This window comes from Anser cygnoides, chromosome 3, assembly GCF_040182565.1.
Source record: "Anser cygnoides isolate HZ-2024a breed goose chromosome 3, Taihu_goose_T2T_genome, whole genome shotgun sequence".
NCBI lineage: Eukaryota > Metazoa > Chordata > Aves > Anseriformes > Anatidae > Anser > Anser cygnoides.
This window is the reverse complement of record NC_089875.1, coordinates 31,080,364-31,105,773: the sequence shown is the minus strand read 5'-3', so window position 1 is coordinate 31,105,773 and position 25,410 is coordinate 31,080,364. Positions and strand designations below refer to the sequence as shown.

Here is a 25,410-nt window from a genome sequence, read left to right as displayed (position 1 = left end):
GGTATAAGACTTACCGAGGATAAAATCACAAGTACAAGAGCAGATGTGGGGTCACCCACCCTTTTGTTTGTGGGATGGAGGTCTCCAGCAAGGTCATGTTCAATCCCTGTGCAAGAGGCAGGTCACTCAAAAGCCACAGGGACTTTCACTGGAGGGAGCACCAGTGAGGGCCAATATTCTGCACCAGGCCCAGCCTCACCTATACCCCTGCCCATAAGCACGCAGAAGACAGCAAACACACGAGACCCACCAGAGGTGTGAATATAGCAGCTGTTACGCTTTATTTCATTATTTTTATTTTTCCTTCTGATTGAAAAAGAAGAGACAGAGAAAAGTTACAAAAGTACTAAAAGGCAACAATATTGGCAGGACGTCCCCGTTCCCACCCATGGGCCCCCCAGGGAAGGCAGCCTGCAGCATCCGGGGACCAGCAGAACGCAGCTCCAGGGCTGATCACTTCAGCAGCTCCCATTTCAGCAGCGCTGAGGGAAGCCAGAGAGCACGGGGCCGTGGGGGCTGCTGCCCCGACCATCTGCACAGGGAACGCGCCTCTTCAGATGGGTAGCAGGCTGCGGCTGCCTCTTCCCATGAGCACGGGGGTTTGGTTTGAGGTGGTGATGCTTCCCGTCCTGCCCTGGCTAGCTCCATCTGGCAGCAGATAAAAAGCTGAGGTGTGCCATCAAAACAAGATAAGCCGAGTCTCTAGAGGAACAAGAGGAATGAGTAGAGGAATGGGCCTGTGTCAGAAGAAGGGACTTTTGCAGGGAACCACAGCACTCTGCCTGAGGCACCTCACCAGCCAACCCAAGCAGCCCTAGCAGTGGCCTAGCTGTGATGGCCTGGGGCCAAGGAGCAGGCAGAGCTGGGGCAGCCTCGGGACAGACATCCCCTCACCGCCTGGCCCAGCCGCTCTGCCTGGGGAGGGAGGAGGGCAGTGGTGGGGGATTCAGGTCCCCAGGGCTTGGTGGCCTTCAGGCTTTTCCCCAGTTGTCTCAGTGAAGGGCCCAGAAAGTACCATGCATGCTGGTTTGCTCTGTGGCCTCCTACTCGGAGCTAGACTGACCACTGGTCTCATCCAAAGAGTGGCATCAAAAACCTTCATAGTAGAACAGATCTAAAACTAAAATGGATCTTACATTACTCAGAGTTGCTCCTCTTGATCCAGACAAGTAAATTACTTGCACCCAGCCAGATACAGGCTCAAGGTGGGGAATGCCTAAACAAAGAGGTTACTCTCTTCACCAGGTGCTGGCAATGAAGACTTATCTGATGCAGCAAGAGGAAATGTTTTGTTCCTCTGCCTCACCATGACAGGTAAGAGCTTCTCCCATTAGCTGCTGCTGCCTCATAGCACAAAGCACCCATGTGCCTCAAGGGCAGACCCCAGACAAACTCCAGTGGTAAAAAGGCCGACCACTGTCCTAACTCCTGTAGGACTGTCCATGGAGAACTGTCCCTCAGCTTCATTCAAAATCCCCTCCAGGTTCTTCCACCAACAGGTGACCATGAAACAAAGACCCCTTCCTCCCACTCCATGCTACATCTGGGAATACTCGCTCCACTGGTACAGAAGCTGGGGGGGGGGTCTATCTGAATTTAATAGCCAGCCTATCAGGGGAGGGGAAAACTTGCTGGACACATCTGATTTGGTTGACTTTGGTGATGTCAGTTGCCTTCAGCATCACCGCAGGTGCAGCAGAGTATTGGGACAATGGCATGGACAAATGCTGCATAACACAAAACACAGACAGCCTCAACAGAGAGGAGACCCAAGAGCACACAGATCACCCCACCGCTTCTCCCTGGTGATACCAGGGGAAGACTGAAGGTGGACATTCTTTTCCTGTGGATGGCTGAACACGGACCCTCCATTCTGTAATCTTATTCTAGACACCATTCTACAATTTCCTCCCATTTAAATCCTATTTTATATATTACTGAGTTGCCAGTAGAGCAACTGAAACATGCAAGTACATTTTCCAGTTACCCTGTCCCACATCCCTCTCCTGGAGTCTTCCACTCAAGAGAGCTTGAGGTGAACGTGATCATAATCTCAGAGAGAGATCTTCTTGCTTTGCAGGCAGCCCTGTATAGCCTCTGTCTCCAATCCTGAGCTCATTTCTGACTGGGAGAATGGTCAGGTCTACACCACAGCATTGTAGACCCAAGTACTCTTGGAAAATTGACTGGACTTGGTGTCACAACCTGATCACTTATCACAGCCGCCATGTGGACCACACTAGCCCCTGAACCCCTCAGGGATATCTTCAACTACCACATCCATGTGCTTGCCTCAGTGGCTGCCCTTGCAGTTTGTGAACCTGTCTCATTTTGCCCTTGAAAGACAAAATCTCTCCAACTGCCAATATTCAGAAGTGGCAATGGTATGAAACCAGTCACTGCTGCAAAGCCGTATGTTTCCTGCTGCCAGACTGTATTGCAAAGATGTGTCATTGCCCCCTTCTCCCCCCACCCAACCCCCCTGGGCATCACCACGTCCCTTCTCACTGCCCGGCAGGCGGTTGGTTGATAGTTCCTGAGGTTTTTGGAGAAATTCCTTCAGTAGGCACATGACGGTTCTTCCACTGGAGCTATCGGGCTCAGAGGCTTCAAGGTGCTGAGGGAACGGAAGGCAAAGGTGGATGGATCATACACGAAGTGGGGTGGCGGGCGGCCTCCGTTGATGCTCTGCACAGGAATAAAAAAGAGGGATGAAGTCAGCACTCATGTAAGCTGCAAGCAGTGAAGTTTTTGCCTCAAATTCTTTGTCTTGCCCCCACCTCTCTGGTACAACCATACCCCCGCCCTTGAATGGGCGGTCATGTTTGTACTTAGAGCAAACAGCACTAGCACATACCCTTGCTCCTAGGCCTCAGGAGAAAAGCATGCCACCTCCCTTCAAGATCGAAGTCCCTGGAATCCACACGACCGGGATTCACGGCACCTGTAGCCACTCAGGTATGTGGAACAGGGTGAGGAAATCAGCAATGCCTTCGGAGACACAGAGTCCCAACAGCATCACTGCCAGAATGTATCATATAGAAGAGCTGAATTCAGGTTCTCTTGTCTTTGAAGCAGGGATCTACACTTTTAGAGCAGGGAAGCAAACCAGGCCATCTCTGAACCCTCATTCTTCTGTCTTATTTTTCAACAGGTCTCCAGTAATAATTTACAAATCACCCTTTCTCAGTCCATGAAGTCCCAGACACTGAAATCCTCCAGAGCTTTGGCTATAGATTCTACAGTTTAGGCTTCACCACTGTTTCTTCTCCCATCCCATTTACCACACCTCCCCTTACCTGTTGTTTTTTTTTTTCTGCTCCGATGGATTTTATTTGATGCTTAAATTTTCTCACTTCCCATCCACCTGCATCCTCTCTGCTCTTTCTTTCTCCTTAAATCACTTCACACCCAGAAGCATTTGACTGGCTTTTGGGGTAAGCTCCAGATTGGCAGGTCTCTTGTGGGCAGACTTGAAATTCAGAAGCTCTAGAGCTCTTTGGACTCCTGTAGAAATCAGCCTAAGGGCCAGATGCTCAACACTGCTGGAAATCAGGCCTTCCCTAGGTTTTAAGCGTAGGCTAGAAGGTGACACCCAAGCCAACTCTCTGTCTCACACCAGTTATTCTCCAGGCCTCCTGGGAGGGAATTTCCCTGAATGAGGATTGCTTACACGTAAAGAAAAAAATAAAGACAGATTCCCAGAACAGTCCTGGCTGTGAAATGGATACACACATGCAGCACTGACAGAAGCTGACGTTACTTGTAAAGCTTTGGGACTGTCTGACCCGTGGTTTAATTAACACATTCCCAGAACAAGTCAGTGAGGAATGGCTGGGAAACAAAAGAATCCCACCTGAAGGCTCTGCAGCTTGGTTTTGCACCGTGGCCTCCAAAGATAATTCTCTCCCCTTCCCCTCCTGGTGTTCAGAGCATGGTCAGAGCTGATCCGAAGTGAGGAGACCAGAAATACCCACGCACTGTGTGACAGGACACGAATGCTGCTCCCCACTAGACCTTCCTGGAACCCGTGGATCCCAGAGGAATAACAATACCAAATTAGCCTTTCAACCCCATAACATACAAAGTGTTTTCCATTTAGATCTCAGGAACTTTGTGTTTTTTCCTTAGGTGAGCAGAAGCACCAATGGGGGTGACCTCCTTGCAGATGCTCTTTGGCCAGGAGAGGAGGTCCCACTGCTCTCCGGGCACTCATGCTCCTGCAGAGCTCATTCCCAACAGACAGGTGCAAGCTACTGATGAAAAGTCCAGCAGCCCAGAAACTCATGGAAATGCCCCACCACTCATCTCACTCCCATCACTGATGGGAATTGTCACTTGTTTTCACGGAGAGTGGAAAAGGTCCAGCAAGAGAGCTGGCCTGGGCTTGGGCGTTATATGCCTCCCTGTTGCCTTTTCCACTCCTTTTCTAGCAAGATCCACAGCGTCTCCTCACCCAGCTTGCACTGTGGGGCTGTTTCTCATATAATTAGGCTTTTTAGGAGCAATTACCGACTCTGCTGTTTCCTCTAAGACAGAGGCACTTCCAAGCCAGGTCTTTCAGACAGCTGCAACCACGTATCAGCACAGCGCATTGATGTTTGGGTACCACCTGCCTCTACCCTGGATGGGTTTTAACTTGTCATCATAGGACAGGTGCACACAGTTTTTCCTGGATAGCTGCCCAAATGATCCAGCTCACCCAAACACACCAGATGAAAGCTTCCAAGCCTGGCCTTGGGTGCAGGAGGATCTGGAAGCCTCTACATCCAGGATCTTGGTCACAGCCCAGCCCCAGGGCGCAGCCTTCATGTCAGAAAGGGCCTCTAAAAGCCAGTGTGGGCAGCGTGTTCCTGCCTAGCTGGTCCCTCCTCTGCGAATTGAGATAGGCATTTGAGAATGGAAAATGCCAACATGGTGCTTGGCATCAGCCGTGCCTGGAGTTTCAGCCAGCAAATCATGCCCTGCTACATCCCCCTGACACCTTGGCCAGCAGCATAAGAAACAAGAGAGGCAGATTTAAGGGCCTTTACTCAATAGCCACCTGCTGTGGGGTTATATATGGTGTGTGCTCTGGCAAGCCCCAGAGCTGTGGGGTAACGTAGCAACCCCTATTCAAAGCTAAGGGGCAGAATAAATCAGCACATTTGTCCTTCTGCAGAGCAGAGAAGGTCCCCTGCCAGTGCCAAGAGGGAACGGGAACAAAGAACCTGGCAGTCCCCCCCATTTTGAAATGCCAGACAGGATTAGGGAAGGCAGCTGAATCAGTTCGTTTCTGGCGGACAGCAGATGGAAGAGAGGCTGGGGAGAGACGGGTCCAGAGAACAGACGAAAGTCATCCACAGGACTCACCAGGCTCTGGGTAGGAAGGAGCTGTGGGGCTGCCCTCTGGGCCTTCTGGGGGCAAAGCGCCTTCCCAGGGCTCCGCGAGGGAGACGGGCACAGAGCGAGTGCCTGGCCAAGAGAGGGATGCGAGAAAACAGGAGGACGCAGAGACTCACAGGCAGTTAGGCCGCTGCAAGTTAAGGTCAGGGCGCACCCAATCCTGCCTCCTCATCGTGGCACCTCTCCAGTGGCAGCAAGACGATGGCTTTTGACAGCCCAGCCACCGGAACAGCAGGGTGGAAGGTGCCCTGTGCCCAACTGCAGGCGTTGGAGAGGCAGTAATGCAGCTGCCCTCATGAGAAGACCCTGCCTGATCTGCAGTTGTTCACAACCTTGAGCAGTACGAGTCCATCTTGCACCTGCTCCACAAATGGAGACAGGGCATCTCCTCTGCTAGGGACCTTGCTGGAGGGAAGAAAGAGCGCCAGTATGAAACGGCCCCGCTCTTCCCGCTGGACTGCATGTTTTCTCTGGAGCTCGTACCCCTGCTCTAGGGATGACCAGGCCTGATCTGGCTTAGTCCACGACACCATTTGGGATCACAGCATGTGGTGGTCTGGCCCTGATGAGCAGTGCAAGGCAAAGCTCCGTAGGTCTGTTCCCAGAATGAGGAGAGAGATGGGGCCAGCTGCCAGACAGGGGAACACGTCCCTCCCGCCCCGCTGCTTGGGCCAGCTGCCTCCCCGCAGTCAGTGCAAGCCTCCCAGCCCGCCTGCCCTTCCCCTTGGGCGCCCAGCACCGGCCCGTGACGCCGGGGATGTCGCTTCTTCTGCGGAAGGCTGTTTGAGTTGCCCCTGCTGCAGCAGGCCCCGGGGAGCTTGCCACAGACCTGCCTGGCAGCCCCTGCTGAGCAACCCCAGGCCGGCTCCTGCAGAGGCTCCTCGGCGCGCGAACGCCGCGCGTCTGACATTAAAGCCGGCTGCGTTCACTCCGATGGCATCCAGGCAGCCGGGTAACTCGCACAAAATGGAGCCTAATATGGGCCCCGCGCTAACGGCAATCATTAACCAGAGCCCTCCATTTGTTAGGCAATGTATTTACACAGCTGGAGAACAGCCTGAGATACAGCCACGCGGCTGCCGGCAGGAAGGCACCCGCGCCTGGGTGCGCGCTGTCACACACACGCCCGTGCCGTGCCCCCCTCGCACGTGGCCCTGCGTGCACGCTCACCTGCTCTCGCACACCTCGCTCCTCCCCCGGTACACCTGCGCTTCCTTCATTGCTCCTCCACGCTCCTCCAGGCGTGCACCCACTTCTTCCTGGTTCCCTCCTTCACACACACTTTCCCACATGTACTCAACTTACGAACCTGTACCGTAGTCACCAACTGTACTACCACCATTAAAAAAACTGATGAATAAGCAAGCTGGCTTGAAATATCTCAAACACGTTAACGTAAAGCACACCTAAAGATGGTATGCACTGTGACTGGATGCAGGTGCCCCAGAGAAGAACAAGGAGATTAAATGACACAGAAGAAATCCAGAACTTCAGTCATATTAGCAGCCCTCAGAAAACCAAAGACATGGGCAACTGCTCCATAAACCATCTGGGACATAACTGTACATTTTGGCAAGGAAGAAGTACAGAGGAAGAAGATAAACAGGTAAAGGGTAAACTACTAACACAAAACCACATTGCTCCTAGAAACCCCTCCCTTGCCCCTATGAAGTCTGGGAAAATGTCCAAAACGCAGATTGTGAAATAACTTAATTTTGGACTCATAATTCCACGGAAACGTGGTTCTCTTCTCTGGACAAAGCAAAGGCAAGCATGGCTCCAAGCACACTTTCAGATGTGGGAATTACAATCCCCAGAGGAAGGGGAAAAATGAAGTTACCTAACACAACAATGTCCTAGAAGGGAGTGGTGTGCTAGGGGTGATACAAAACAAAGATCTGCTTAATACTCTTTGCTTCTCTTTCATAAGAGCTCTAGGATCCTGGCGGGACTCAAAATCGGATCAGCGTGTGCACTCTGCCAACCCGTTCCCTACTCAGGGCCAAGCCAGCACAGGAGTCCCTTCTCTGCTATCCTTGGGCCCCGGCAGCTGGGAAACGCTGCAGAGCTCCGCTGAAAGGATCCTGTCTTCCAGTGGTGGACGCCTCTCAGTGGTGGGTGAACGATCCCTTTGCAGCCCGTAGACTCACTTGTTAAAAGTCCTTTGGGATGAAAGGCACCATGTAATTGCAAGTTGTAAAGGCGCATCCGATTCCCACCACCACCCCGCGTGGAAAGGAATAAATCCCCAGAGGAGCCTTGGCAAAGACAGGCGCCTGCCCGCGATGCTGCCCGGTTGGGGGACAGCCGCCCTGCCCAGGAGCGGGCAGCCAGAGGCACTGCCGATATTCGGGCAGGGCACGGAGGGAGTTAACGGCTGCATGACCCACGGCAGAGCCTTGAGAGGTGCAGTGCTTTTAATTCCACCTCGTCCTCCTGCCTTTCACCCACGCCACGTTGTTAGAAAAGAAACTGGTGACGCTGCAGCTTTGATGTGTGAAACCAGCAGCTGTGAGCAAGGGAGGGGGACCCCCGAGCCACGTCTCTAATCCTGGACACGGTCCCAAGCAAGCAGCTTCTCATCACCTGTGCCTCAGTTTCTCCCGCGTAAAGCAGGAGTACAATACGTAAACCACAGGCAGGCAGCCAGGATGAATAACATCTCTGTGCTTTGCGACCTCCTGATGAGAAGTAATTTCCTTTCAATTACAGGCTGGCTTCAGGCAGTTTTCAAGACAGTCGTTGACGAGCAGGACCAGCTTCTCCAGTGGAACAGCAATTCACATCTAACTGCTTCTTCATTAACTCCGGTAGGCCTCTGACAATTTATTCCAGTCACAAACCTGGAACAGCTCAAAAAATAACTTTCCAAAGGCAAGCCCCTTCCCTCTCAAAAGTCTCTCCATCGCCACCAGGTTCACGTGCAGTTTAACTTCAGGGGACAGCCATGAGATAGACCATGACAACATCGGTTTAGGACCGCTCTTCTGTTTTCTCTTCTAAGAAAAAGATCAACTCCAACTGCTGTCCTAACGAGGAAGAGCAAAACTTTGCAGTTAGCCCTGTTTTTGTTTTCTCCACTGCCCTTCCCTACAAGGCTGAGAGGAAGGCCTGTCACCTCCACCAGCGTAAGGCTGCCCGACACCTACTTCCTTCTGCGCAACCACATCGCAGAGACCAGTTCAACAGTTTACAAACACCTCGCTGTTCCTCTTACAAGGGAAGGAAAAAAAAAAATCCCATCCAACATTTGCAAATGTGTGTACGGAGTTGTCAGATGGCAACTACCAGACTTAGAGAGGTGCCACCAGGCAGACAACACTGAACTTTTCTGGAAGGCACTTCAAAGGGCCGGGCAAACGCTTGCTGGTCACTTGCCCAAGAGCAGGAACGGGCCAGCTCCAGCTCCAGGCCCTTGCTGGCACCAGTGTAACAAGCCTTTCTTCTCCTCTCTCACACATCTTTGAGACGTGTCTTTGAGAAAGCTGACTGCAAGCTTTGACTTTGCCTGCCTGACAATCTGAAGGACAGAGGGTGTGTGATGAAAAGGCACAGATGGGTCATTCAGAGGGGCAGGTTTTCCAGTTTGGGAACTCACCATCGCAGGGTCCCAGTGAAGATCCCAGTCTGAAGGCCACACAAATCTCTTGGGTACAAGTGAACGAATCCCCAGCTTCCCCTTTCTTCCCTGGGGGGCAGGAGCATCCTCCCTGCCTCCAGAGCGACTGCAGCAGGCTGTCCTCATCGGCCTCCTCATTTTGGGCCGGGAGCCCCAGGCACGGTTCCTCTCTCGATGTCAGCACGTGGTGCCTACCCGAGCACGTGCTGCTCCCCGTTTGGGAGGCCGGGGACACCCTCTTCCCTGCGGCCAGGCAGGCCGGCACAGAGCAGCGCGCTGCTTTCAACTTAAAGGGAGCCCAAATTAACGCTGCAAAGTGAGTATTAATTATCCTGGCACGAGCAGGCTGCGAACACATGCCGACGCAGCGCGCTTGCCTCTGGACAAACCGCTCCAGCCGTGGAAGCCAAGCGCAGGAAGCAAGCGTATTATGGGAGAGGTGTGTGGGAAAGGAGGATTGCAGCGCTGGGGACTGGGAGCGGGAACGGGTGCCAGGTTCCCACAGCCATGCAAACAAAGGGGAGCAGTGGGCCTGGATGCAGCGGTAAAAGATGTGCCCAAGCGACCATCTCAGACCTGAAGCTCCGCCAGAAAAAGGAGCAGCAGGGCCACTGCGACCCTCTGCTGTCCCCTGCCTTCCTCTCTCTGCTCCATCACGCAGGTGTAACCCCAAAGCCTCCAAACCCAGCTCTCTCAGCAGAACGTGCCTCACCACCCCACAACCCATTTCCTAGCCACACTCCCTGGCCCCGAACCACAGCACAGCCACCACGGACACACGGGGCTGCCCCAAGAGCAGCGCGTCTCCAGGCTGTCCTCACCACCTCTCCACCTCCCGCTGTGCTTGCTCCTAAACCATACTCACAACCCTAGCCACGCTGCAAGACAAGGGCTGAGCTGAAATCAGGATCTCAGCACCCTGATTCACCAACCACTCACTACTTTCCCAGTGCTGCGCGGATCGCACAGCTCTGGGTTATTCCACAGTGTCTACTCTGCAAGCACTTACATGATTTAACGGGTGCAAGGGCATCCATGGCAGGAATTTATGAAAAGCAGGCAGCCATAAACATTCTCTTCTTTAACAGAGCAAAGGAAAGAGACGTGAAAGTCCCTCCTCAAGCTGCTACGGACATGCTGAAGGCTGGTTAGCCTTTGCTATGAGATCCAATAAAGGCAGTGCTAAATAAAACAGTGTCTGGAGCCAGATATTTGGGTTAGTTTTTAAACAGACGGAGGCATTCCATCCTTCCCCGCACCGAGAAAACTCTGGACAAAGTCTTTTTGTCAGGAAGTATTCAGATCAAGGCCTGGTGTTCTCCAGGGCTTGCCATCACTGCACAGAGATCTTCAGCAGGCAGCTAGGTGGCTTGGCTGGAAGGAGCACGGGGAGAGCTGGTTTCCCCAGCAGGCCAAAGGACATTCGTGCCCTCAGTTAGCAGAGGACCTTCTCCAGTTTGCTCAGCAGAGATGCCCCCACCAACAGGAGACAAAAGCCTGCCTAGGTAACTGGAGCGCTAAAATCCCCACGAGGGGACAGTGCCCAGCACGTAACCCAAGGACGCGAGTGGCCAGAAGGTGAGTCTCCCTGGTTCTAAAGGGCAGCTTCTGGGTTAGGCACTCAGTCACATACTAAACACAACCAGGAGGGCTGGACAAACTGACAGGAAGCTGCAGTTTGGGATCTCCGCTGCCTGAGATATCGGAGCTGTTTAGACTGCATGATACGGTACGGAAAAGGACACAGCTCGAGGAATGGGGTTTGAAGATCAAAGCTGAAACCTCAGCCTTCCTCACACTCTCTTAAAGCAAGTCACAATCTTTGCTGGTTTCTCAGTTTAACCCACTCTGAAATTGCAATCATATTTATCTGCCTTATTTATCTGCCTCTGGGATGGTATATTTAGCAATGCTTGCAAAGCACCTTGGGAGCCTGCAATGGAAGGGGCAACATACATGTATATATAGATAAACACACAAAAAGAGTCTTCTGACCTCTTGTGAAATCTTTACTGCTTACTGTGCAGCCTGAGCCAGAGGTCTGCACCAACGTTACTGTCACCTAGTACGCCTTGCATTTGTGAACAGCTCAGCCAAAACAACTCATGCCAGCATATCTCCTGCTCGGCTCCAAGCTGAAAAGGTCCCTTGTTTCAGGAGAAGAAAACCCAGCATGTTTCTGCAGTGGTCTTTTAGGATACAGATGTGAGAGATAAGAGATGGGGAAGTCATTCCAGGGATCTGGCCCATGTCCAGGCGGAGGGTGTTCTCAAGCACCGATAAGATCAAGGCAAGAGCACAGGAGGTTTACGTTCCGATTTAAAATTCTTATTTTGTTTTTTTACATAGCAGAAAACACCTCTCTGATCAGGCAGTATATCAGATTGGCCTTGAAATCCTTACTCTCTCTCTGCATGTCCCAACAAGAGCTCTTAAGACACCCAGGGGCTTGCCAGTTGTGTCTTCTACCCACCTACTGCTCCTGAGATAAGCCCAGCTCCTGCTCCTGAGATAAGCTCCATCAGTCTCATTTAGAGACTGCAAGCAGGAGTTCGTGAAGGAGGAACGAGATACGTGACAGAATCGCGACCCTCACCCCAAGAGGCTCCAGACAACTGAAGACTTGTATTATGGACAGATTCTGGAATTACAGACAGATTACGGAGACCGACCCCTCACCTTGCGCTGAGGCATGTTATGCTACGTGCACCCGTTACGCACAGATCCATACTTCATACGCACGCTGTCACCTCTGATTTGTCTCTGTGTGCCTGCCCACAGGGCCTCATTCTCCTGATCCATTATCCTTTACTGGGGGCGGGCAGGCAGAGGGACAGGAGGCAGATTTCTTTTAATACATTTTTTCCTCACTTACAGGCCCTGAACTCTCAAAGCTGTTATTCCCCAAAACGTTTCAAACATGACTGAGCTGCTGCACATTTGGGAAGTTTATTAACCTGTCTGAATCTCTCTAGGTTCTTAGACTTGTCACATCACTGTCTCATCATCCCACATAAGAACTGCTGAGCAAGTGGAAAGGCTGCAGCCTAACACCATCTGAGCTGGCCCCCAGGAAGCTTAAGTACAGGGAACAATGACAAGGTGGCATCTTAGCGTCCAAACAGCACATGGAAAAGCAAAAGCCAGCCTGGGTCACCTGCTCCAGAAAGGCTCTCTAGGAGCATGATAATTTCCAAGGGCTGAAACAGTGTTCCAGTGCCAGAGAGCAAAGACAGGGCTCCTCCGTCTGACTTTCATCTGGGAAGGTCTTCCAGCAGAAGAAGGAAGAACAGCACGGCTGGGATGACGCAGGAGAGAGCATCACCTTGTGTCCTGACATGCCAGCAAAGCCCCAAGACATCAAGGCAATAAAAATATCAGTCAGGAGGAGGGTATTTTTAAAAGCATGTGTTATCTCACAACCACATGAGACACCGTCCTCACCAAGAACAGCATGAAAATGCTTCACTGACATTACTGCGCTAAGCATGCCTACTGGCTGGCAGGTCACTGCCGCCATCACCCTCACACTGGAGGGAAAAACAAGGGTGCATACATAATCCTTTCTTCTCCAAGGTACCCAGCAGCAGAACCATGGGAAGAAAGCAAGGATCTGCGATTCACATCCCTTGCAAAAACACTGCTTCTCTGCCTGCCCTTCAGATCAGTTTGTTCACTGCATCCCCATCCAGTTCTACTCTGTCTGGATGTCACTGCCCACCTCAGGTCAGTAAGAGGCTGGATGCTCTTCACCTGAACTGAAACAAGAGCGCTTGTACATCAGGGCTTCCCTGGGCTACACCGACACAAGCAGCAGCCTGGTTCACATGGTGACGTTCTTTATTCAGACACACAGACAGTTGTCAGGTTCCTCCTGTAATCAACTCATTTGTGAGGAGATCTGACTCCATTTCTTCCCATCACCCCCATCACAGCGGCGCAGTCACAACGCCCAGCCTGTGTCACACAAGCCTCAGCAGCAGAGAAGCAGGCCTCTCACCTGGCCTCCTGCTACCATACTCTGCAAGAGGCCATGTTCAGGAGGGCCTCAGCTCAGAAGAACCCCCCCCAAGTGTACCAAAGTGCCTGGTGTGCTCACAGTTTCTGAGGGCTGGGCAAAAGCCAAAAATAACAGAATGGCTGAGGTTGGCAGGTGCCCGTGGAACAGGCTCTAGTCCAAAACTCCTGCCCAGAGCAGGGTCGGCTGCAGGATGTTGCCCAAGACTCTGCCCAGGCATGTTCTGAGTATCTCCAAGGACAGAGACTCCACAAGTTCTCTGGGCAACCTGAACTTCCTGTGTTTCAGTCTGTGCCCATTACCTCTTGTCCTGTCCCGGGGCACCACTGAGAAGGAACGCTGTGCCAAGCACGTCTTGCCGCCTGGATTGAGGTTTCCCTTTGTGTGCAAGCACAGCATCACCCTTCAGAGGTATCCACCTCCCTCAGCTGCTTCCAGAGCTGAGGCGCTATACTCAGCCAGGGGCCTGCTGCCTCCTCTCTGAGCTGTGTACACAGAAGCTCCCACAATCACTTGAAAAAATGGAAGCAAAAACGCTCCTCTACCTAACAGCTCTGCCACCAGGACGGAGACTGAAGTACCACACGCTATCGCCACGGAAACCGCACGAGCGCCTCAGGTAGCGCTGTCCCAGCTCGGCAAGGCTGGCCAGAGAACCGCGCATGCCGTGCCATCTGTCAGAAAGGTGTCCTCTCAGTTTCTGCTGTTTATTTCAGCGTGAGCTGACGTGAGCTCAGTAGGGAGCAAAGGGATAATTCTGTCCCTCAGGTTCTCCAGGGGTTCTCAGAAAGCTGCAGTAATGAGTTCAGGCCCTGGGGAACCACCCCACCGCGGTGTCCCAGTCCGGGGACACCCAGGCAGAACCAAAAAAAAAAAAAAAAGGAAAGCATATGGGGCAGGGGTAAAAAGAATGCGATAAACACATTGGACTAGAACAGGATTAGACTGCCAATAGGTCTGAAGGACAGGCACCATCTGGGGAACACTCACAGGGTACAGGAGGAGACAGCTCCACTGAAAACGACTGAGGCAGGAGGAGCAGAAGAGAATACAAAACAGATCAGGATTTGTTGTGCAGTCAGAAGGATCAGGTCACGGTGGGACTGCTGGAAGTCATGAAGTGCTATGGTAGAAGGTACACGAGGAGTCCAAGACACACCATCCAGCTCTGCTCCTGCTCTAGCCAGCCCCACCTGCTCCTCCGCCTCTCAAATAACCAAAGTCACCCCCAAAACGGTGGTGGGCAAGGGCACTCCCCAGCTGCATACACACACACATGAGCACTTCTGGGTACACAAAGGCATCAGCCCCATTTCCTGCCAGGCAAAGTGTAAACCCCGAGGGATCCCAGTCTGCCATTCACCCTTCTTGCAAGACATCGTTGCTGGCTATAATTACTGCAGTAGTTTTTATCACAAAGGATATCTGTTTTCTTCCCCCTGAGCTGGTTTTGCCTGCATATCACAAATACGTGGAGGATCGTAAGGGGCTCGGGAGACCGAGGCACTTGTTTTGGCTGCAATGTGCAAGGTCATACACACTTCTCCTGCAGTGCCATACAGCGCTGACTGAAAGAGAGCCAAGGTACCGACGCAGGAGATGGGGTGGTTGAAAAGTCAGGGGTGGGGTACTAGACACGAAGACTCGGAGGTGCAGACAGCACAAAGTACAAGCAGGAGAGTGGGAACAAACCTAGACCAGCTACATGTGTGTGCAGTCAAGAATGCAAGGTGCTCAGACACTGCACTGCCATCCCAGCTGCAAAGCCATCCAAGCAATCTAGCACTCTCATCCGGCTCTTGTCTCCCAGTCCCACATCCCATACCACTCTGCAGACACCACTACAGCACACTGTCACAGTCCCTGTCCAGAGCTGTCTACCACCAATGACACTCAAACACCACTTGCCACCCCAGATCAGCACGTTTGGTCAAGAAGGATCCAAACGACACCCTACAGGACAGCTATGCATAGCAGTATGAGTTCATCACAGGAGACGTAGAGTTTTGCTCCAAGGAAGCTTTGAACCCATGGCCTCCAAAATGGAAAATGCCTCTGTATGATTAGCTTCATCAGCACTCAACCTAAATTGCTACTACAGTCTATATACTCCAGATCAGCAACTTCTGTTATGCAGCTGATCAAGCCAAAGGAAACCTCCAGAAATAATCTTGCAGGTGTAGGTGTTTGAAGACAATCACCACATTCAGATATTTGTGGAAAGATGAAGGAAGTGCACCAGTAAAGGGCAACTTACACGAATTTTAATTACTCTAGTCTTCGTTCCACAATTCTTCTTGAGCAGCATTTTCTGAAAGAGAATTAGAATCCAGGGATTAGTAGCAGTAGCATGAGGGAACAGAAAGAGAGAGATTGTAGGGAGCCTCTTTTCATCAATATTTAATTATCAAACAAGATGGATGGATGGACGGTTAAGTGAGATATGAAAGACAGGACTAAGAATTACCAGAAGTGGCCATCAAGCAATCAGCCGAATCTGAGATTCTCTCGCCCAGCCTAGACAGAGTCCTTTGGCAGTGGCTGACACCCCAGGTTTCAAAAGGAAGTACAAGGAATGCCAAAGAGGAGGAAATGAAACAACTGCCTAAAAGGAATTTTCTTCCTAACTTCTGTCAATTGGTGGCTAGACTCCGCCCTGAAGCAGGTGAATTTATCTTCCTTTTATGAAGAAAAACATAGCCTATTTAATGTAAATGTGGACGTTCCCATAATTTAACAGTTATTTTCATTATGTTTATTTCAAATTACGAAAGAAGTAAAAAGCACCTGCCCACAGCCCTAAAACCCTTTGCTATATGCTGTAAGAACCATTAAAGTCATCATAACGTATGAACCACACAATTCAGCAACCAGGACATACTTGAAACAGTTATTACTTCCGTGTAACTACAGAAATACACGGGTGAGTTGCAGCTCTATCCCAGTTCTGAGGCAGCGCTCTGAAAGTTGGCAAGTGAATAAAATCATTCTTTCCCCTCAAAAAAAAATCCAAAAAAATACTCAAAGTGGAAAAACAAGGCTTGAAGAGAAAACACGTTCTCCATTAAAAGCATTTCATTTTTTATAGTGAAAAACTTGGTGATGGGGACACGATAGGAAGAAACTTCTCCAGCCGTTTTTGAAAGAAATAATAGATTTTCCTAGCTCCTGACTGTTTTCTACAATTTCTACTTGGAAAGCCGTGTAAAGGGTGGGAAAACACTTCTCGCTCCACACACACACACTTTAACAAAGCAACTGAAGTGTTTTTCAGATGACATTCTTACGACAGAAGACCTGTGGAAAAACATCCCACCATCCTCCTAACACGGACAGTAAATAGCGAGATCTTCCTATTTCCTTGCTTCTTTTGTTTGTAGTCTTCCAGTCTTCCTGCTTTTTCCAGTAAAAGGACAAGATAAAAGTAACAATAAAAGACTGGAAATACAAAGTTTTAAAAAAGAAATAATACAGTTATAGCACCCCCCCCAAAAAAAAAACAAAAAAAAAACAAAAAAACACTGAAGACAGTGCTCAGATGAAATATATAATTTTTTTCCAGTAGAATATACTTGTGCAGTGGGAATCCCACTCCTCCAACAGCTTCTGTCATTCTGTGCTCCACAAACACATTTTTACAGTGCTAATCCACACAGCCACCAAAAATTTGGAAAGGGGACTGGAAACCCACACACTCTTTCTACATGCGCTAGCCTCCCTGATCCAAAATCCATCCCTCAGCACGCTCGCAGCGTGCATGTGTGTCTGGAAAAAAGACAGACGCTGCAGCACATCTTGAAACTTGAAAATGGGTACTTCGGGGTCTGAGAAAAATGCAATTCATTGTCCAAGCACGCATGGGGATGAAGAGAGGTGCTGTAAGGATTTTGAGATTTTTCTTTTAATCCTTCTGCAGGTGAATCCCAGCGCTGCCTTTTGTTATTCATCAAGGGACTCACTTGTGGCCACAGCTGATGCCTCTGCCCCTAGGTCTGCACTGGAAGCACAGGCTGCCCTGTCAGCGCAGCCCCAAGGCGTCTTACCTGAAAGGACACCAACAGGTCTTTGCACAAACCAGGTAGGAGGAGACACAGGGAACTGCTGGGCTGAGCTAACCCAAGCCTGTGCTGTCCAGCCGAGCAAGGAATTCTCAGAGAATTCCTATAAAAACGCAGGGCTCTATTCCCAGCCATGCGGCACGGCAGTTACTGTGAGTCTGGTATTTACCGGGAGGTTATTTTTTTTTTTTTTTTTTTAAGTCCCCCTGCAACCACTCAGTGAAAAGACCGAGGAGCACAAAGAACCTGGTGGGGCTGACAAACTACAGGGTGCTGGGAAGGGTAATATGAAGAGTTGTGAGGTCTTGCAAAGTTTTGTTCTCTCTGTAAGCTTTTCTTCTAAACTGGCTGAACCCCGACGGACTGAGGAGCAAGGCTGTGACACTGCATTCCACAAGGCCTCAGCAGCACCACAGGATCCCCTGCCCAAAGGGGAGAAGCACACACCTCCCAGTCCAACCTCCACCAAGGTCCCATCCACAGATCCCCTGAGGACTCCATAAGGGTGCCACAAAACACAGTTCCCGAACTACAAATTAGCAGAGGCAGCAAGACCTTCCATGTGTGCACCCTGGCCTCTTATTAAGACAAATAAGGAGGAACAACAGAGACAGCAATTACAGCTGTGCAGCTACCTTTAGAGAAGATGACAAAGACTGACTGAAACATTTGAACTAGCCATGGGTGGATGACAAGCTGCCAGACTCCACCAGGAGGAATTCAAGTGCTCAGCTGTATCCTAAGATCTACGCTTCTGGCTGAAAACGGAGGTGCCCTTGTTGCTGATGCTGTCAATGAGGAGCTTTAATCATATAAGGATCTTAATGCTATTTGCTACAGCTCAGAGAGGTTGCATTGTGTAGCAGGAGCACAATATCCTACCTAACAATTTGCATTAGTTAATGGTGATCTCTGGTGTGCCTCCTGATGGACTCAGGAGTAAAATCAAAACATGACATCCCTGCATTTGCAGGCTGTAAAAGCAGAGCACAGGCCTCAGCAGAGGAGGCCGTCTGTAACAGACGGGTTTTCCTGCATCCACTTAGACTGGAAGCACACCACCACCACTTGTGCTGCACTCTTCAAGCATCACTGCAAAGGTCCAAAAGTGTCAGAAGAGACACAACAGCGGGAGGAACAGAAGGGACAGAGAACAAGCGAGCCACATGATCCTGCAGCTGAGAACGAATAAATAAGCAGCCAGTTATTGAATGTTATTCTATCTAATCAAATTGCTTCCACCTCACTTGTAGCCACACGCTCTCTGCACCCAGCATAGCAAAGCCACGCTTTACAGACAGTAAGCTAAGCATCTTTACAGGGTTATCCATCCTTTTTCTCTCCAAACCTGAACGCAGACTTTTGGATGAGGAAACAGCAACGCTGTGGAGCCTAGCAACAGCTGGGGACTTTCCACGGCAGCCTCTCCTCATCCTCCCTCTGGAGACCTCCACGTGACAAGCCAGCCACGAGAGGCAGCAACTCATTAACTCCTATTTGCATAGATGCAGGCAGAGATGAAGTACCATCAGTTTGGCTACATGACTTGCAGTAGCCTAAAGCCAGGAGTGACCAGCCTGTAACAAAGGTGACACATTCAGTTTAGTAGCCCTGGGATTATTCCTAACTACCAGGCCAATCTGGAAATGTAGTTTTATTTCCTCGTGTTATTTTTCAAGAGCTACAGCATGGAGAAGAGCAGAGATTTGCTGAAGGTCATGGAGAATATTAGTAGCAGAGCTGAGAATAAACGGTAGGGTTTGGTTTCTGAGTCTTTCTTCCACCTGCAGAAAAGGAAATGGAAGGAAGAGAGGCAGTGCCTGTGCTCAGCCTCCCTATTTCAATTAAAAAGTCCCTCCCGCTGGTCTCAAACAGAACCCGTTGGCATCAGAGCTGAGACCTACAACTTGGGAGCACTATTATTTACATGATGGAAAGTTTATTTTACGATCTGCTGTGGCTTCTACTTAAAAGGAGGAAATGACATGACTAAGGAAATGTGGAAAGTCTTTTTGAGGGCACAAAAGTTATGCCTCACTCTAAAAATACAGTGGAATTGGAACATTTTAGGGTTAAACTCCCAGAAAACAGCAAAATCAGTTCAGGCTAAGAACCCTCCCCCACCAATCCCACCTCCTGTTACACAAATGCTCTCTGCTCATAAACCAGTGACTCCCTCCCTCTTGATAAAGTTGCAGGGATTGGAAGTGATCATTTAGAGGCTTGCATATTTACCAAGTAACACACTAACGAACCCCTGAACTGGTATGCGTAGCTTCGTGGCACAACCCTGCCACATCAAAATACCACACTGACAGCAGAGACGAAACACCACCCCTGCCCCTCCTCAGAGCAAAGCCCTCTAATTCAGCCTCACTTCAGGAGAAATCTCCAATTAGGCAGTAGTGCTTGAAGTCCTCTAACACTGATTTGAGCAGTTCTGAACCTAACCCAGACATTAAGTGCTGCATGCATGTATTTGCTTACAGACACAAGCTACTGTGTCATCAAGAGGACTGTAATATATATTAACAGACAAAATACAAGTATTCTTAAGGCAAGGTCATTCTAGGAATAGCATAACTCTCAAGAAGGATGAATTTACATCACACTACTGTGATTCAAAAATAAATATTTAAAAAACTCTGACAATGAACAGTTCAAAGGCAGGCATCACAGCTTAATTTTCAAATATTTAAGTTTGGACAATCTGTTGAATCACTGTACAGTGCAAAGTACCAGCTTGTATATTAATAAGCGCCCTTCGTTTTACATCTGCTTTTTATATGCATGTTTCTGTTTTTGTAATGGTTTCATTTTCACCACCTCCACAGGACAAAGCAACAGTTCTATTGCCTGCTGATTTTATTATTATTATTAATTTAACCTTATCATCTGATTGTAGTTTTAAACCTAAGGACCTGTATACAGGTGGACGCAGCTTAAATATTAATATTTTTCACAAAAAAGTTTAGTTGATTTGGTGCAAGAGCGCATAGGAACTTTCAGTTCAATTTAACCCATCACTTAATTTATATTAAATCAGCACACTTAATTTTGAGTCACCAGCCCTGGAGGTCTTCAAGATACATGTAGATTTAGAACTTAGTAGCATGGTTTAGTTGTGGTCTTTAGTGATAAGTTAAAGGTTGGACTAGATGATCTTAGAGGTCTTTCGCAACCTGAATGATTCTATGAAATGCTACATACTGATACACAACCAACTCGTTCCAACTTAAGAGGATTTTCCAGAAGTTTTCACCTGTTTAATGAAAAACATTTCAAAATAATAATAATAATAAAATAAGCCTGTGTTCACTAGATGTACTGTAACCTTACTCAAAACCCAGTTTTTAGAAGAACATCCAGCAGGACAACCATTGTGCCTTTCTTCAGTGTTGCTGAGGACCATCCACAGAAGAACGGGTACACTTTGACTGAAGGCATGGATGTCTGACACTCATTGGCATTTTAAAGCTTTTGACAGCACAAAGTTTTAAGCAGACTTAAAAAAAAAAAAAAATAAAGTCTCCTCAGTTCTCTAACTCGCTTTGCTTCCATGCTGTTAACACTACCAGCCAGCTCCCCAGTTGTCCCCAGTCTTCCAAAAAAAACAGGAAAAACACGGCAGTCAAAGCTTGAGTGTCTATCACAAGAAATAAACATAGATGATGTGGCTTTGTTTGAAAAAAGAACTGAAAGAGGAAGCTCTACAAAGCACCAGGAAACATTACAACGTAAAGAGAAATTGCACTCCTGAGGGCACAGCAGAAGGCTGAGGTGAAGGGAACACGGGAAGAAAGAAACCATGCCCAGTGATGCAATGTCCATAAAGAGAAAAACCAACCGAAACCCAACGAGCCACCTTCTGGGCCTGGCCCCTGCCTGCTGTGGCTGAGGCAGGGAGAGCGTGCAGAGGGGTAAGGCACAGGGCAGGGGTGCGGGGGGCTGAGGAGGCCAGGCCCTGCACAAAATGGCTGCTGTGCAGCACACCTGCTGCGGTCCCACCTCCATCTTACCCTGTGGCACGGGGCAGCCGGCTCAGAGGGCCACAGAGGCAGGAGGCCCCTGAATTAAAGGAAGGGCATGGGCTAGGAGCAAGCAAAAGACTTTTAAAGCTATTTTATAGGCTGACGATGGACTTTTTATTTAAATTCCTTGGCACTGAGCAGTGCTGCTAGGAGATGAGCATCACCCAACATGTCCACACACCCAGTCCCTGCAGCAGGGCAGCATGAGGAGGCTCCATTTCAGCCACCGCCTTAAATCACAATTATCATGTCAGAGGCCAGACGCTGCTCCACCAGAAGTCAAATAGCCTCACGGCACTCTAAAATGCAAGCTATTTCAAGTGGTTTGGCCAACAGTCTCTTCCTACAAAAACAAATCCCAGCGTCCAGAGGCTGTAAGCTGTGGTGATACTGTGGAATATCCTGAAAAGCCTTAATTTTTGTTGGAAGTTATTTCTATCTTATATTCCATCGAATTAGTCACTGAAGTTGTTGGGGTTTTTTTGCCACATTTATCCTCAATCCATCTGAAACCCTTTCAAAACAATGCATTTAGTCTCTGAACACTGTCATAAAAGGCCCTCATCTCTATCAGAGGCGCCCAGCAAGTGCTGCAAACCCAACGCCTTTATTTTAGTGTAAAATAGCCCTGCTTAGTGCCTCTGGACAGGGCAGCAGAGGAAACGCTGATTAGTAAGTGATCACTAAGAATAAATTCAAATAATAAATAAAGCAGAAGAGACCTTCCAAAAACGTGTACTGTAGGGACTTGCCTGGGATCATACACTCGGCAAACAGCAGACCATGAAAGCCACAACAAAATGACTTCTGTGGTCACAAAATCCCCTCCAACATGATGTCATTAGTCACCCCATTGTGAGCATTACTGGGAAGGGTCTGGCTGTCACTACTAAGAGAGGGTGGTAAAAACCAACAGCGAATACGAGATGGCCCTGAATAACAGGTCAGTTTTAACTGCAGGAACAGCAAGTCTTCCCACAAGGGATCACTCTGAACAAGAGCAAGCCAGTCAAATCTAAATCAGGAAAGACACACAGGTGACTACAGCAGAGTGGCTGCTGGGCCTAGTCAGTGCCCACTATGTAAGAGTTTGAGCCAAAGCCTGGCCAGCAAGGTCTGCCACCTGGCAGAGCATCCGAATTCCCACCACTCCCAAGGCCTAGAAAGCAGATAACATTATTGAGCTTACAAGCTGCTCTTTGAAGCTCTCCCTAAATATCACGCTGGAGCCACAGCTAATGCAAACACAGCTACCTACTTACACAGTTATTGTCTAGGCAAACAGACTTCCAGCCTGTCTGTAAGTGAATGGTTTTCTACTGCGCCTCAGTCATCTTTGTGGTGTACTGTTTCCAGATATGCTCTGGATCCATACGGAAGCCCTGTCTCCCTAGACACAAATCAACAGGCCAGATTTGCCCTGGCACTTTTATCACTAGCCCTTTGATTTGAATTTGGGGATGGGGGAACTGAACGCTCTGTATGGAGCGTCTCTGGCTCAGCTGCCACTTCCCCTGCTGGTCTGGCAGAGTCCAAGTCTGCTGATCTGCAGGGTACATCAGATGGCTCATCTATTCATTCCTCGCCAATCCCAAATCCCTTGCTGAGTTTTCTTTGAGGCCTGAAAAAAATGCAGAACTCCATTTGTTCAGGAAATGGACCTGACTGAAAACACCAGCACCTGTGGAGTAACAAAAATAAAAAGAAGGGGCAGGATTCATTAATTCCCTATCACTCATCTGCACATGCCAAAGTCACCAGAGTTCAAATGCTGGGCTCATTTGAGCTTAGGAAGGGAGGAGGGGTGCAAAGGGAGAGGGGGGCTCTGGTTTCACAGCTGCCAGGCATGGAAGCAGTTCCTGAGAAAAAGCTTACAAGGATTTCAATTCAGGGTTGCCAACGTGACCATTTTGTCCCTTCATTCTTGGCCTTGGCTCCAAAGCTGTCTACAGAGAACGTCCAGCCTAGTCTAACATATCATCTGATGTCTCTATAGTTTGTCTCACTTTTGTAGTTCCAGCTTGCAAAGCCTTGGTTTGGATGTGACTCCAAAGCCCTCCTTTCCCCATGGGCTTTTGCCACGGGCATAACAAGGGCAGAAGGCACTCTGCCTCCTGCTGCTTTATCTGGCAGCAGTGCACTGGAGACAGCAGTGCTGGGGGCTCAGGACAGGCAGCCCCAGACCTCTCTGCTGCTCTCTGCTTAAACCCCGTCTCCTGAGTGCACCAAGAAGGGGTTAAGACATCAGCACAAGTCAGGCAATAGAGTAAACAGTTTCCTCTAAGCAGAAGGACACAGAGAAGGCTCTGAAAGTCACACAGCTGTATACCCTGGGAAAGAAGAAAAAACAAAAATATCAGTGAAAGGTACAGACTTGTCAGCTGTGACATTACAGGGACACAAAGAGGAAGAGAATTCACAGATGGCTGCTTCGAGCCCAAAGGACACAGGCACTACCAGAGGGTGTCCCGGATGACCCTGCCACCACCCTCAGCTAACTGCAAACACTGCGAGACGCTCCGAAGGCTCTGTGGTTTCACGGGCCAGCCACGGGGCCTCATGCATACCAGACAGACAGCGAACAGCCCGGACATCTGGGACATCAGGCTTCCAGAAGAGTGCATGCTCGCACAGGTTCTGCCCGGCAGAGGAAAGCATAGCTGTAACGCATGGGCAGCAAAAGAAAAAAAAACAGCTCACAATTGTTTCAGGTCTCTAGATTTTTAAGATTATTTTTTAATGTTTTTAGAGCCAACCTGAATGGTTTTGATGGTGAGATCAAGTATCTATGGCTAAAAGGATAAATTCTTAACCCTGAATGCCTGTTTGCCAGCCCCAAAACATACCTTAAAGAGTACAGTTAGCAAAATGGACTTTTCAGGAGGTATAAAAGCATACAGTACCTATCACTAATCCACTACAGAAGACATTCAGTGGAGATCAATAGGTTTGTCTGGGCAGAACCTGGAATATGCACCTTTTCTGTGGATCCTTAGAAGGTTGGCCTTGGTGGAGCTTCTCAAAATAGGACAATGTGGGATATACTCACTGCACTAAATCATGGAAAGGATTTTTCAGTGGAACTGAAGGCACACAACACAGCTTGTTCTTTACAAGGGAAGCCTCCAAAGGTGAGTTAGAGTTGCCCCCCATCATCTGCAGCAATGCAGATGCACCCCTCAGGAACCCCTGCCTTGGGCTCAAGCTGCTGGGAGCACTCACAAAGGCAACTTGAAACAGAAAATACACAAGGTCCTATATCTCCAGACGAAAACTTGGATTTGGGGAGAAACTTTGAACAAGCCAAATGCTGACTGACTGCATAAATAGCTCTGGGAAGCCAAAACAAGCCTGTCTCAAAGAAATAAACAAGCAAACATCCTAAGCCATGGGGCTTGCTTGGGCTCCACAGAGTCTGAACATAGGGTACTGAGCCCCACTTCTTCCCCTCCCAAGACACAAACACACACATGTATGTCATGTCTGCACAGCCCCACAGCACATTTCAGCACCTCCTTTCGCATGACTATGCCTATCTGCGAGATCCCATTTGTTTCCAAGGGCACATGAAAATAATTTTACATAACTAAGTAGTGTATTAGAAATTACAGGCCTAAAGATGATTAACAGACCAGAGAGACTTTTTTTTTTTTTGTCTTCATATAAATATCCAGGAAGCGGCAATAGTAGAACATTAATAACCACAGAAAGAAATGATGAGGTGGCCCAACCACTACCACCTTCTCCACTCTACCAGCTACTTGTCCCCGCTGAACCTCACATACACAGCAGTGAGGAAGGAACGTGCTGAAGTGGCTGGCCAGCTAATAGGATAAAGGCCTCTTACTCCAGGGAGCTAATCCACTTATACAGCATGTAATTAACCACTGTGCTCAGAGACCGTTCTCCCCGTGCCCACAACCTGAGCCAGGTCCCAAGGCAGCGGTGCCTGCCCGCACCTGCCCTGCGGCATGGGGCCTGGGGTGCCGTCTGTGGGATGAAGCTCAGAGCTTGTGGTGGAGTTTGACCCGCCAGCTCTGAAAGGGCTGGCCGAGGCCTGTATCCGTGTGAGCAGCAAGGATTTCAGAGGAGACCATGTCCCCGCCCAGTGCTTTGTCCTTCCCTCTAAGTAGGTATATGGCTCCTTTCAGAGCTGGTGATGAGCACCAGACTTTGATACCCTGTTGCATCCCCTTTGTCCACATCCTCATGGCTGCAGGTGGCTCAGGATGACACAGAAACCCCTCCCATGTGAGGAGCAATGCAGTTCAGCGAGCAGAACTTTACATGGACACTTCA

At 49.4% G+C, this 25,410-nt stretch overlaps 1 protein-coding gene across 3 annotated transcripts in view; it reads right to left on the bottom strand.

Annotated features, from left to right (window-relative positions):
• Window positions 1-256: 256 nt before the first annotated feature.
• Window positions 257-25,410, bottom strand: part of LOC106029771 (uncharacterized) — a 68,024-nt gene continuing 42,870 nt past the window's right edge. For 2 of the 3 annotated variants that reach the window (XM_013171058.3, XM_048079483.2), the window contains exons 4-5: window positions 15,280-15,333; window positions 257-2,688 (exon numbers count right to left, since the gene is read on the bottom strand). In XM_013171058.3, the coding sequence (XP_013026512.2) occupies window positions 2,560-2,688; window positions 15,280-15,333 (183 nt within the window). In that variant the 3' untranslated portion in view covers window positions 257-2,559. The remainder of the gene's footprint in view (window positions 2,689-15,279; window positions 15,334-25,410) is intronic. The other variant, XM_048079485.2, reaches the window with a different exon arrangement.